General features: G+C 36.0%; 1 protein-coding gene across 1 annotated transcript in view; it reads right to left on the bottom strand.

The window, feature by feature from the left end:
* LOC129753538 (sperm mitochondrial-associated cysteine-rich protein-like) overlaps positions 1-2,353 on the bottom strand; it is a 3,918-nt gene extending 1,565 nt beyond the window's left edge. The window contains exons 1-2 of the mRNA XM_055749361.1: positions 1,881-2,353; positions 1,397-1,626 (exon numbers count right to left, since the gene is read on the bottom strand). Of these exons, the coding sequence (XP_055605336.1) occupies positions 1,397-1,626; positions 1,881-1,906 (256 nt within the window). The 5' untranslated portion in view covers positions 1,907-2,353. The remainder of the gene's footprint in view (positions 1-1,396; positions 1,627-1,880) is intronic.
* Between the last annotated feature and the right edge of the window lie 12,926 nt (positions 2,354-15,279).

Genomic DNA, 15,279 nt, shown 5'->3' with positions numbered 1-15,279 from the left:
CTCATCTCTTCAGCTTTTGTAAACAACATGTTCTGCATCACATTGAACGTCAATTTATCAACATTGCTCCACTGCTGATTTTTTAATGATTTTTTGAAGTTGAACTATACGAAAACCTGTCCACACTTACCCCGGTGTACCTTATTTGAAAATAACAGAAACTAAATTTTCTTATTCTATATCGCAAAACCAAATACAATTATTAACTATTGATTCTAGCTCTTTAACATCGAATATCTTGTTCCTAGATGAAAATATTTGCATATAAAGTTCAAGTGTCTCAAAAAACTCCTGATGGCGTCTAGTCGAATCTCGACCATTTGAAATTCTGATTCTGATTTCAGCCTTCTGAATGAAACGAAATCTGAACCTGAATCTATGTTAGTTCCGCAACTCGACCCTGCAGACTTCATTTACCTACTACTGATATTGAATTCTGAATCTGAAACATCGAGGTTTGAGTTTTGATAAAATGTCCGTTATTCTTGTTGTTTCATAAGAACTAAGTGTCTTTAACCGAAGTCTGATTCAAAGATAGTTTTTTATTGTTTTCCTTTAATTTGGGGTTTGTTTTTGGTTCTGCCGAAAACTAATTTCCTAAATTTTATGAAACACCGGTAATCTTAAATAACTAATTCATATTCAAAATACAAAACTTTAGCTTTTAATCAGCATTCTTTCTAAAAAATTTCAAATAAAATTATCAAACAAATTTTATGATTTATTTTATTAAATTTCGACCCCTTTTTTTACGCTTTTTTTAAATACCGTACTAATGTCAAAGAATGAAAGTTAAGTAGGTGTTAGAACTATATAAATTCTATGAAATTATTTTGAAATTGTATTAAGGATTTTTTTAATGTAATTTGATTTAGATTTCAGATTGTAACTTTCTTTCTGCCTTGTCATTCAAGTCTATTTTCTAGTTTGGTATGAAATCGGAATTCTTGTTTTGATCATAAACTCTAGGTATGAAATTTGAATGTGAATTGTTTGAAGATTCATTGTTATGTATACATGAATTATCGATTTCAATTTTGAGTACAGATGACCGTTATTTCGAAAAATAAACTTAAACTAACTATCTTAATAACTTTATTCGAATTTATATCTTGATCCTTTGAAATTTTAATTTTGATCTAAAGTCAAATTTGAAATGCAAATTTATCCAAGTTTTTAATGAACAATTTTAAAACATAAAAACTATTTAGGACCTCTATAAAAATGGTTGTGAGCCTCCTTAAGGATAAATCCGAGAGTACGAATCCAGCTGCAACACTTCTAACTTTTTTTTCAAGAATCAGAAAAACTTGAAAAGAATTTTCTACTGTTTTGAAACATTTAATTTAAAATTAATGAAATTTTTTTTTTGGTTTAATAAAGTTAGATCCAGAGCTTACCACTTTCTTCGGCACACAATCCGGCTTGCCGCAGGCACAGTTCTGGCACTGGGCAGGGGCTGGTCCACAAACCATTGGACAGGGATCAGCTGGACACGATGGGTCCACGACGCAAGGACTGTCCCCGATGATCGGCGTTACCAGCTGATCTGTGTTCGTTGTTGGCTCGGCATAGCAGCAGTCCGCTTCCGGTTCCGGGCAACACACCTCCGGAGGACAATCGGCACTAGAATCGTGTTACGATTGCAACGTTTATGTTCACATGTGTATGTATGTTGAGGAAGGTGTGAGTTTAATTTCCGTGTGAAAGTTATAACGTTTGTGTTTCCGGATTGGTTTATTTGATCGATAAAAACTACATTAGTGAGACAGCAAAAAAAAAGTTGCGAACGGAACAGGTGTCCTCCCGTTGTCATTTGCACAAAAAAGTGTCGGAATTCCACACTTAAGGAACGACGGAAAGGAAAACGGTAAACTCACCCGGTGATGACTTCACAAGTTTCCATGTTCAATAAGTTCAATCAAGTTCGGGTACAAATAGCAAATAGAATTTGGTGGCCTTGATCGAAATCCAGGAACAGGTAATTTCGGAACTCTCCTTCCAGTCCTTTAACAGGACGAGAACGAGAAACTAGGTGTAGAAATTTACGCAACTATTAAATAATTTGACAAAGGAAACGAACGACTACTGTGATTGGATTTGTTTGTTTGGGCTGCTTACTAGATGATCAGGTCAGGAGATATTTTTGATAGCATTGTTTCAAGTGGTGGCTCCAGAGAGTAGAGCAATTACAATTAATTTATCTCAACTTAACCCTTATTCGAAACGGAGCTATTTGTACGGCATTTGTACACTTAGTACTTCATTTTTGAATAGATAACTTTTCTGGCGTTTGGTTTTCATGATTCGGATTTCTTAGTTTAGGGTCATCTTAATACATTTGTGGTCCTCTTAATGAATTGGTTGAATCTCTTAAACAACAGCTGCTATCCACAAAAATATGTAATGTATTGCAAATTTACAAAGAACAAAGAAATAAAAGAATTTTTTTAATAGTTTTTTCTACATTATTATTACTAAAAATGCAGCATTTTGCAGCAATTGCATGATGATGTTGAATGTAAAGTATGCAAAAAAAAAAGGTTGATGAGAACACAGATAATCTAGTCCTATAAAATTGCAGAGGGTTGACAGGATTGTTTATTCTAGTTATTTTGTTATTTATTCTGGCAATACCTGCAGTATTTCGATTGTTTGAGAAACATGATAATTTCTAATAATCGTAGGGTAATACATAATTGGAATATTTTTTCCGCAAGGAGTAAGATTTTGACAAAGGCTATCATTTAGTATTCGGGCACTTCATTCCGGAGATAGCTACATTCCTAGGGTTCGGATGTGTAAAATTTTGGCAGCGTTGTGTTGGTTATGAAAAGAGCTATCTTGTCAATTTTACGATGCATTGGTAAAAATAATGTTGCACAGTTACCTCGAAAATTCATCATCATCGACTTGAACACTCTTAAACTAATGATTTTTTCCTACAACTTCTTTCCCTGTGTGAATAAGTGCGTGAAAGTATAACACGATTCTTAAAAAAACTCGCAAATTTCAAATCAAGCATCATAGTGTAACCCTTGATCGAAACCATGGTTAAAAGCATATGGTTATGAAGAATAACCGAATGCAGAATGCTAAACTAAAGTCTGTTTCACATAGAATCTGGTCGCATCTTTTCATTTACTGCAGCGCCCCTAGTTGTTACATCACGATTCTATTGAAAGTATTTTGATCCGGATGGTTTGTTTACTTAGTGGTGAAAATTTCATCAAGATTGAAGCAGTCAGTCAGAAGTTATTGACGATGGAACGCGAAAGGCGAGAGAAAATTCTGCACACTCACGTAGAGAAACCGATGTGGTCAGGGGTAAAGATCGCGAAATTCCTGAAATATCCAAAATCGACTGTAAATTCTGTGCTGCAACGTTACCGGGAGACCCTTACGGTGGATTGAGCAAAACAAACCAGGCGTAAAAGTGGAACATATGTCCGGAAGCTGCGAGCAAAGGTAATTCGATCAGTTCACAATAATCCTGGAATCTCCTTGCGTGATTTGGCGAAAAAGTTCAAGACGAACCACAGTAAAGCTCGACGAATTTATTGGCGAGAAGGCTTGCGGTCATATCATGCAAGCAAACACCCCAACAGGACGCTGAAACAAAACCTGGTTGCCAAAACCAGGGCAAGAAAGATGTACGAGAAAGTGTTGAACAACTACAACGGATGCATTATGATGGACGACGAAACTTACGTCAAAATGGATTTTGGACAAATACTCGGTAACAAATTTTACCTTGCGAAGCGTAAAGGGGGTAGATTCAAGTTTGTTTTCGCAGATAAATTTGCTCGTAAGTTGATGATTTGGCAAGGGATCTGTAGTTGTGGGAAGAAGACTAAGATTTTCATCACTGGGGACACAATGAATGGAAATGTTTACAAAGAAGAATGTCCCCAGAAGAGGGTTTTCCCATTCATTCGGTCCCACAAAGGTCCGGTGAAGTTCTGACCGGGCCTGGCAAGCTGCCGCTACAGCCTGGATGTCGTTAAGTGGTATAAGGAGAACAAGATCGATTTTGTTGCAAAAAGTATCAATCCACCAAACTGTCCGGATTCTCGTCCCATCGAGAAATATTGGGCAATGGTTAAGGGCTAAAGACATGTGGCAAAACCATGAAAAAACCTACAAAATGACATTTTTACTTTTGTTGTACGTTATTTCTTTGCGGAGAAATGATCTATTTTATCCGACCAGATTCTATGTGGAACAGACTTTATACAGCAAATCCGTCTCCGGTCGTCACAAAGCGTTGCCTGACTAAAAGAGAACCAGCCACAACAAATAGTTTGCGGTTACATAGGTCTCAATTTAAACAACCGGATTTTAACGCAACGGACAGATGTGTTCTGATGGATGAAGAAATTCATGTAAAAATCGAATTTTAGATATCAATTTTTTCAATATTCCTGCTCGTGGCTATGTTTCCATCAAATTCGAATTGGTTTTTTCAGGTAAATTCATTTAAAATATCATGATTTTGCAAATGTTCTGCATCTGTGGTAAAGATAATAGCTCAGTACAAGACTGAAAAAAAGTGTGCAACAATAAATGATAAATTTCAAAACAAAGCGTATTTCCTATAATCAATGGTAAATAATTTTTTAAATATTTTTACATTAAATATCATATTATCATCTTCAATTTCTCCATAGAAAGTTTTTCGATCGAACAAAGGGGTTTTAAAATATACGCTTTTTTAACTCACGGGTACTAAATGATCGTAGCCTTAGCTTTCAGTCACAACTAACCGATGGCTCCAGATAGTTGTGCCGAAAAAGTTTCTTGTTTACCACATTTAAAGAGCTGTTCCTGAATTTCTCGTAGGGTATTAAGAAGAAAAGACTGTGGAATGTAGTTTTAATGATGTTCAATTCTGTCATAGCATATTAAACATACGACACATTCCAGCTTGACGTGACGACTTTTTGACAGGGCTTTTATTTCATAAATTGTCAATTTTTTAGTTTTTTAGCAAAATCACAACAAACTGTACATATTCGTGAAGATAATCAATATCCTTATCCAACGAGTTAATTTTTACTAACAAAACAAGCATGACGTGACACCGGGTGAGAAAATGACTTTTCCGAAAAAAAATCGCAGGAGCTAAATTTTTCGTCTCTCTTACATTTTAGCAAAAACCATTTTGTAGAGATTTGTAGAAAATAAATTTTCTCAGAAATTTGTCTTACATTGTTTTAATTGAAATAATTAAAACGTGACGCGATGACGCACACAGGAGTATTTTACCCCAAATGCTGGCCTAAGCCTCGAAATTAAAATTAAAAAAAAGTCTATTTTTTTTAGGTTTTCCGGTTGTTAGATAGTTGTTGCATATTAGTATTGTTGATTTTAAACCATCGGTATAGTGAGTTCGTAAAGGCGTAACGGCGAAACATTGATGTATCAAAATTATAAATTTTGTCTTCCAAAATTTGGTGTAAACACGTACAATTACAGGCTGCGTAACATGTAGAATAATGTGACTATTAACAAAATTTCTTCTAAAAATCTTCAGTTTTAATATGACCAATGAATTGTGGTTGAAATGGCCATTATTTCTTGATAAACACATGTAGTATTGAAGCTAAACAAAACAGTGCAATTTTTTTTTTTTGAATAAATTGATATGGTTTTTTTTTACAATTTAGTGTTTAAGTTTATCTTCCGGGCTCCACCGGCAAATATTTCATATATTTATCACAAGAATGCTTTTACCTTCCTTAAACATGTCCAAAAGAAAAATCGTGCGCATACTTGCGAGCTCGGGCTATTTTCAATTTTGAAATCTTAAAATTTGAGCGATTTTTGTCCCTAATTTTGTTTCAGATAGTGAGCATGGCATGCATTTACTTTGTGTTATACAAACGTTTTTTATTACGTTTGATTTGTTTGTTTAAAAAATGGCATTTTTCTGATAGTTGATCGGCTGGTTTGCTTCGAATTTGCTTGAAAACAAACATTTTATAAGGGTGCAGCGAGTGACCCAAAAGGACCAAAATTAAGAAATTAGAAATTATTGTTTAACATGAGTTGTGTATACTTGAAAACAACGAAAAAAGATTTTTAATCATTTTAAAGAGAAAAACAGGTTTTGGCTAACTTTTTCCAAAGAGTACTCCTATGTGCGACGCAGGAGTTTTGAAAATAATTTTTTTTGGTTCCTTCGCCACGCTACGTTCTTATTGTGCAGCAACAGCATTAAAAAAAGGAATGTACTGAATAACAGATTATAAGTTTAACTGTATAATGTCATAAGTAACCTTTTAAATATGTTATAGTATAAATTTTCATTAGATGTAATAATCCAATTTGGTTTAACTGAAAGAACATAAAGCGAGAGAATTACTAATAAAACGCTTGTATTTCTATTTGGACTCGAGGGATCAAGTGAACCCATAGGTTACATTTTGGAAAACTTTTTCTTTAAAAAATGGAGAGTTTAATATTGCTTTGAAAATATGGAATAAGAAGTTCATATTATACTCTGACGATTGACATATTGGAATAAATATTATTATTACAATTTTTTTCGTATGGAAACATTTTAAAGGGATAAAAAAGATCTTCAAGCCACGTTTTATTAGATTTTTCAAACAAAGTGCAATAACTCAACAAACAATATTTTCATTTTTTTAGAAAACATTCCAATTTCGAGATATAGCTGAGGAATCAAGTATCCTCATTCTCCCCTACATTTTCGAATGCGTTGAATCACCCTCTTTAAGAAACAAAGAAAGTTTTTCATGCATATCTAAAAAAATTAACTCCCGGGACGCAAGTGCGTGGAATGTTCTATATGGTAAATTAAGTATTTAGTATATTTATAATCAAATATGTACACCTGAAAACGACTGCTTTCATTTGTTTTAAAAAAGATTTGTTCTACAATTTATTAAATTAATCTCAGCACAAATTTCTTCGCTGAAGTTCAAAAAGTGTATCGGTTCAAAATAATTCTTTCAAAGATGAAGACAGTACAGCGTTCAAGCTTATAATAACCTTACCAACAGATTTTAAGTTCAGGAAGCACATGGGTAAATCGCGCGCAAAAACGATCGATAAAGGCAATAAATTTGTTTGGTTTGGTTTTGTTTTCTTGAAAAAGAAAATAGTTCGAAAGAGCGCGTTAAAGCAGGTGTATAGGCGGTGACCTGATTTCCGGAATGCTGCCCGATACTATCCCAATATTTGGATTCTTCCTTTTTGGATTTGCCACTTCATGTGCACTGGCAAGCAGGAGCAACAACATACATAGTTAATGTTTGCAGCCATGATAAAGCTTAGTTCTTTTAGAAATGGGACACTTTTATTTGCTAATAGCTCGTTAACTAGTTATTGGATATTGAAAATTTTGACAGCATTTTGTTGCCTGTAAAAAGTACTATTCGACCTATTTTTTTCAAAATTTAAAATTAACGCGTTTTTGAGATATGTACGATGCAAGAGAAAAAGAAAAAAATAATTTTGCACACTTTCCTTGAAAATACGTCATTATCAAATTGATAGCTGACAAAACCGTTGATTATTCAAAGAATTACTGAGTTTTTGTGGTGGATAAGTATGCAAACACTGTCAATAATGTCCACAAAGTTCAAATCAAGCATTGGAGAGAAGCACATGATCGGTAACAACGGTTAAGGATGATCAAGGAAGTCAAGTCTCATACCAGCATTTTTAAATTTTCAATAAACGAAAAACTAACGGTAGATCGCTGAAATGTCCAAAACAATTTTCTCCGATAAGCTAAAAGTGTTTCCTAGTGATGACTCATTGAAATCCAACCTCAAACAACCATTTTTTGATAGTTCCAAAGCTCTTAAGCTGTAAAACCGGCACCGAAAAAAAAACGTTCAAAAATGTGGTCAAAAATAATCAAATTTGTTCATTTCGAAACAATGGTATCCACTAAAATGCTTCCAGTTTCCAGTTTCCAGAAAAGTATTGGACCAAAAAGTATCAGAAATTGAAGAAGGAGGGTGAAGCCACCTAAAATATAGATTTTACGAAGTATAAGTTGGAGAAACTGATCAATACCACGACTGAAAAAAGTGTGCGCCGGCCAATGGGAGATACCAAGAATAAAGTAGAAATTTCTTTAACAAAAAACGGTAAATTTTTTTTTTTCAAATTTTTTCATGAAAGATCATAACATTACCTTCTTTTTCTTCATAGAAAGTATTTCGTTCAAACGAATGATTTTTTAGATACAGGCATTCGTAACTGTCCCATTTCTAAAAGAACTAAGCTTTACAATCGTTGCCAAACCAAACACAGACAGGTAAGGTTCCTACCTGATTGTAGATATCGTAAAGTTAGCAGACGTTGATAGACGCGCGTCCCAAGGATTGTTATTTATGCATAGGCTTTTGGCGAGACGGACGGGTGCAGAAAACCGTTGGGCGTTAGGCTTACATATTGCCTATTTCAGGGAGCCTATTTGTGCAAATGGAACAACTCTATGAATGTAAGTTGTAATAACACAAAATAAAAGCTAAAAACATTATTCTCCTAGATTTTTGATACCTATCTCAACATCTGTAAAAGCCAAGATCAACAATCTGTTTTGGATTGGCTTTACCTCGAATAGAGGTAAGCCTTTCTTTCGTAAAATAATAAAGAAATGCATCATTTCACTTAATCTGGTAACCAATATTCTTGAATCCTTGGAATCTATTTATTTGGATTTCCAACTCCTAGAATTCAGCATTTCGTGTCTAAGTCATTCCACAACACACTTCTGAAATTGTACAGCATTTTTCTTGTTAAAAAACAACGAAAACATAGTTTCGTTTTAAGCAATTTTATATAGGCTCCTAATAGAGGCATAGGAAACTCAACCGTCGATCATTCATCGTGTTCCCTTCAATTGAAGGTCGCCTCAACCGGGAGTGTAAATATGCAATTCAAATGAAATAACCATCGATGCTTGCGGAATCCAAAAATCGATTAGTCCCACAATAACACCATCAAAATTGGGGAAGTACCAACTACTACACGAAAGCCTTGGTTTGTAGCCATGTTTCATAACAGCAGCAGCAGCAGAGGGGGAAAGATGAGAAAATAATTTGGTTTTCCGATGAATGGAGTGAAATTAGCTGGTTGTGATTATTTCCGAATGCAGCAAGGTCAGCGAGGCTTTGATAATAATAGTGGTACCTATCAATTTGAGCCCTTGAGGTTATCATCATCGTGTAATCGGGAACTATTTTTGGTTTGAAGGTGTTCATTGATCATGAAGGAAGGTTTCATTTCAACTGGGGAACTGCCAATAAAGTTTGATAACTGTGTGGAGCACATTTCTCAAGAGAAAAACCAAAACTACTGACAACAATATATCATCTTCTATGAAACCATAGCTGCAAGCTGGTCAAACTTATGATTTCAAATTGAGTACGAGGATGTAAAGTTAACCCTCCAAAGCTGTTCGCAAAAGTCCATTTCAGAAAATTTGACTGTAGTTTGTTTGCGTTACCCTGGTCGCAAATGTGATCAGAGTTTTTCAATATTTCGAAATAAAGTTAATAAGTTTCCCAGGTTATCTGAAATGGGTTCTGAACGAAAAAATAAAAAAAAAGTAGTTTATTTTTTTCAATGCCTATAATTTCTTCCAGCTTTGCTTTATTTAAAAGTTTCACTGATTTTGAAAATTATCAAAAATAGATTATCCGACGTTGTATAAATATATGGGGGTCCAATAAAAGTTTTGACCGCTATTCCGGATCTTTCGGTAAAAAAAAATCTCACTTAAAAAGTCATCTATTTTTGGCTTTTCTTCGCTGTATTTAATTTATTTTAATACACCGATTTTCTTAATTCAGATTTTAGTTTTTCTCTTTAGTTTGATTATCAATTTCATAGAATAAACTTGGTCTCTTAAAAATCTCAGAAGTTAGTTAGAATAAGTTCCTTTTCCATCCCAAAGCTTTCGATAACTTCGAAACGGAATTGTAATAATTCCATGGAAACAATTCTATTTCAAGGTTTTTTTTTCACAAAATTTGCATTAACATTAACGACGGTACCGTAAAACGGGGTAACATTGATCACCGGGGTAGCTTTGATCAACATGATTTTTTTCCACATAATCATCAATAATCTCAAAACATTTTTTAACGTTTAAAAACCTTGTTGAGTTTCAAATTGGCAAAAACTTGGTTTGTTTTTGAAAATTTCAAATGTAAGTAAAAATGTTATTTGAAAATCTTGAAATATCTATTTTATCGAAGGCTCGCAAACAAACACACTTCCTGATGAAATCAAATCGTTTAGAAGCAGAAGGTTGATTATGTGACAGTTCAACCACGTTCAACTTTTTTCCTTAGTAAATTTATAGTTTTGAAGTTTAAATTTCATAAGTGACTAGCCTACCCGGCAAACTTTGTTGTGCCTTTGAATTTCCACGAAAATAATGTTCATGTAAGCAGAAGGTACATCATTTTTTATGTTCATGAAACTGGATTGGTACCGTAAAATGGGGTAAATCGGGACAGTTTTGGGGCTGTTATTATGACATTCTACTATCAATTTTTAAACAGATATTTTTGTTGAATAGAGACGGTGGCTTATTAATCGATGAATATGTCATTTGAGATTCTATCATATTGAACGTATTTAGATTAGAGCGAAGTTTTTCGTCCGTAGATATTTATGGCACTTTAACCCATTAAGATCAGGCTTATCCAGTTTTTTTTAGTTTTTTTTATTCCAATTCACCGTAGGTATTCACCTATTTTGTCACCCAATTATACTCAAAGAAATTTAAATCGTAGTTCCTACCTCCAGGGATAAAATTATCGAAGAAGATTGATTTCCAGCAAAAGTTTGAAAGCGGTGATCTCCTAGGATAAATTTAAAAATGAATTTTCTTCTGTTTACATGACTTTCTTCATTTACAGAGGATCCTAGACACTGATATGTTAATTTTCTATTTATCCCAAGATAAGTGTCCAAACCATGTTTTGTTGAAATGTGTCGTCATTTCATGCAGTTTAAATCAATTTCTTCCTTCGCCAAACTCATGTGTTCCGAATACCAAATTTGCAGACATGGCACATCACTATTTGCAGTGTTTCCAGAAAAACACTTCTCATGGTATGGAATTTTGCGATTTTGTTATGCTGCAAATATATACATTTTTTAATTTTTTTGCGCAAATTTCTATATTCCATTCTGTTTTGCTATCTATTGCGCATTTGATATGTACTCTGTATTAGATAATCTACTCTGATTTGTATGTTCATCTTTTTTATTACAATTTCATTTTTATCATATTTATGAAAATACTAGCTGAATTTACCCGGCCTTGCTCGGGTTCACATAAAATATAAACCAAACTGAGTCGTTTGACTTTTTGAAATTTTGAAAGCTTTTTGTTCATCATCATGACAAATTGGACCATGTTTGGCCATGTAAGCTTTGTAAGTTTTGTTAGTCTTCCTAAAGTTTTAATTGGGATTATTAGCAAAGTTTATCGTTATTAGTTTTTAAGTTTGCTAATAGAAATTTGAACTAATTTCTCTTGAATGTTTATCCATTCTATCACGAAAAACATTTCAATCTAAGGTTGCCAGGTTGCCCGGATTTATCCAGATTTGCTAGAACATTTGACTCAAAATTTGAGGTGAGTTTGGTCTAGCCCAGTTTCCCGGATTTTGTTGCATAAAGCCTGGATTTTGCCCGGATTTATTCACATCATTTTTAAAACGTAACATAAACTGAGATTCAATTATTATAGTTTTTTCATTTTTACGATCAAAAAGAAGTTATAAATGGCAAGTTTTAGAAATAATCATGACTCGTATTGGAAGCTTGATATACAATTTAAATCTGCTGATGTGGTTTGTAGAAAAAAAATATTGCAAGTATATTTTTCGTTATTTTTACTGAATAATTCCGAGGTTTTGACCAAGTTTGCCCGGATATTGCCTGGATATCCCCCGTATGGAACAAGGCGACACCTACATCAGAATTAAGGCGCCCACTTAAACGAATTAGAATTCCTGATGCCGCCTCGACTGAACCATGCAAACTTGGATCAAAACAAGCGACAGGAGATATTGCATCCATTCCATTATGCGATGAAGAAAACTCGAAGCTATTCTGGATCTATTTGTCACGTATTAAACCCGATGTAACTGAAGATGCAGTTAGGGCTATGGTCCAAGCCAACCTTGGCGTGGATGAAATAAATGTAACAAAACTAGTTCCTAGAGGCAGTGACATAAGCTCGTTCCGGTTTATTTCATTTAAAGTTGGCGTTTCTCCCGACTTAAAAGTGAAAGCGCTGGACCCTGAATCATGGCCAAAAGGGTTGTTCTTCCGCGAGTTTTTGGATTACAACTTCAGACAATTTCGTGGACCGCTGTAGAGATCGCCATTTTAAACCCACCATTCCTGCTGCAAATGAAATCAAAAACTACGAATCTGTTTCGCCGCTTTCTTATTGGATATCGGGACGCACTTCTCAAGCCAATTCGGAAGCTCTTTTCTCTGGCCACCAACGACTGATTGTTCCTGCATCAAGCCGTCCCGTTTTTCGGTCAGGTGGTCCAGGGGGAGGCTTCCAATTGCCATTTCAAGGCAAGTATTTGTCCCATTTGAGCACTTCTTCCGGTCATGCATCTTTGCCTTCTAGCCCCGCTTCATGCGCATCCGATGTTACTATTTTTTCGGCTTATTACGACAATCGAATTCTCGAGGACGTCAACTCATCGCTTCAACCTGCCACTAGCAACACCTCGGACAGCGAAACTATTTCGCCATATTCTCAATGGTCACCGGGACGCACCACTCATGCCAATTCGGAAGCTCTCTACTCTGGCCACCAACGATCGATTGTTCCTGCACCAAGTCGTCCCGTTTATCGATCAGGTGGTCCAGTGGGAGGCTTCCAATTGCCATGTCACGGCAAGTATTTGTGTCATTTAGGCATTTCTCCCGGTGATGTATATATGCCTTCCAGCCCCGCTCCGTGTACATCGGATATGATTGTTTCTGTCGTCGAGGATATCAACTTAACGCTTCAGCCTGCCACTGGTTCACCGGGACGCAACGGATTGAGCACAATGGAGTCCCCAGAGCCCTTCGTCACAGTCGCGCAGTTTCCAGCCAGCGTCAACAGTCGTCCCGGCCCTGTGTTCGAAGAAGGCAACGGGGTTCTCCAGCCTGTGCGTTCAGGCAAGTACCCATATTTATTTCCCAATGCGTTCAGTGATTGCCCATCGCCTTCCAGCATGCGCCCCATTCATCATCGTAATACTGCGGAAACAACACATCGTACTACTGATCCGCATGGTTTGCGCGTATACTATCAAAATGTTCGTGGGCTGAAATCAAAAATCTCCGAGTGTTTTATCTCAACATCAGAGCTCGGTTACGATGTTTACACCTTTACCGAAACCTGGCTTGACTCTTCTGTACCTTCAAGTCAACTTTTCTGTTCAGACTACACTGTTTTTCGTTGTGACAGAAATATTTCCAACAGTAGGCGTAGTCGTGGTGGAGGAGTCCTTGTAGCTATTTCGAGCAAATATAGCTCATCCATCGTAACAATTGGAAATGCCAGTAGTATTGAAAACTTGTGGGTGAAAGTGTCTTGTACACATAGTTCGTTTTTGATCGGCTTAGCGTATATTCCACCAGAAAAAAGCCAAGACATATCAACTCTAGATCTTCACGTGAATGCTCTTTCGGAAGCTAGATTGCAACATTCTTCATGCGGTATGATTTTTCTAGGCGATTTTAACCAACCTCAATTACTGTGGATCCCTGGTCATGGCAACAGCCTGTCGGTCGATTCCACATCAATGATGAGTACGGCAAGTGCCTCTTTAGTGGATGGGACTGTCTTGAATGGAATGCATCAAAGAAACGGAATACGGAACCAGTATAATCGAATGTTGGATTTAGTATTCACGGATGAGTCTATTTTGATAAGCACCATCATCGAGGCCTGCGAAGTTGTTATTCCAATGGACGTGCATCATCCTCCGCTTGAGTTTGACATTTCTTTCCCGAAACCTGTAGGTTTTGTTGATGAATTCGATGCATCTGCTCGTAATTTTCGTCGTGCTGATTTTGAGTTAATGAACCGAGCGCTATCTGAAATTGACTGGACGATTCTCCAAAGATGTACTGATGTAGATATGGCTGTGAGTACATTCTGCTCCATTATGACTGAAGTTTTCGATAATTCTGTACCGCTGGTTCGGCCTCCGCTCCGACCTCCTTGGACAAATATTCGACTAAAACGGTTAAAACGGCTTCGATCAAAATGGTTACGACAGTTTAGTAGCTCCCGCTGTCCGTTGATCAAAATGAAATTAAATGATGCCACCAGAAGATATCGGATCTACAATCGTTTTTGCTACCGTCGCTATTTGGATCGCACGCAATCTAAGCTTCGCCGCAATCCAAAAACGTTCTGGAAGTTTGTTAACAATAAAAGAAAGGAGTCTGGTCTACCTGCGATGCTTCATTTGAAAGACAGAACTGCCAAATCTTCTGCTGAGAAATGTAACCTCTGTTACCCAGAGATGTGTTAGACCTCGACATCTTCGCGATTACTGAAGAAATGGTTCTTGATGCTATCAACAATTTGAAGTTTTCTACCTCAGCCGGAAAAGATGGAATACCTTCGTGCGTTTTGAAAAGATGTAGCGCCATACTAGTAAAGCCTCTAACTCACATATTTAATCAGTCATTCGATCAACAAAAATTTCCTGACATCTGGAAAAGATCATTCATGAGCCCTGTGTTGAAAAAAGGTGACAAACAGGATGTGAGTAATTATCGAGGTGTCACGTCGCTTGCTGCCTGCTCGAAGGTTTTGGAGAGGATCGTCAATGATGTAATGTTTTCAGCGTGCCGGAATTGGATTTCTGAAAATCAGCATGGATTTTTTCCCAAACGATCAGTAACCTCAAACCTGACAGTGTTTACCTCATTATGTTTATCCAATATTGATGGCGGAAAGCAAATTGATGCTATATATACGGATATTACAGCTGCGTTTGATTCAGTGAATCACGAAATTTTGCTCAGAAAGTTACGTCGTTTAGGATTTTCGGAAAGACTGTGTATATGGATCAGAAGCTACCTAACAAACCGTCATTTAGCAGTCAGAATTGGCTCCACTGAATCAACAGAATTCAATCCGATTGCAGGGGTACCACAAGGTAGTAATTTGGGACCATTATTGTTCACGCTGTTCTGCAATGATATAAACACGCTTCTTGCTGGATGTGGAGTACTCATGTA

The sequence above is a fragment of the Uranotaenia lowii genome, chromosome 3 (genome assembly GCF_029784155.1).
Source record: "Uranotaenia lowii strain MFRU-FL chromosome 3, ASM2978415v1, whole genome shotgun sequence".
Taxonomy (NCBI): Eukaryota; Metazoa; Arthropoda; class Insecta; order Diptera; family Culicidae; genus Uranotaenia; species Uranotaenia lowii.
The sequence above is the reverse complement of the archived record's forward strand: the minus strand, read 5'-3'. Positions and strand labels throughout refer to the sequence as shown.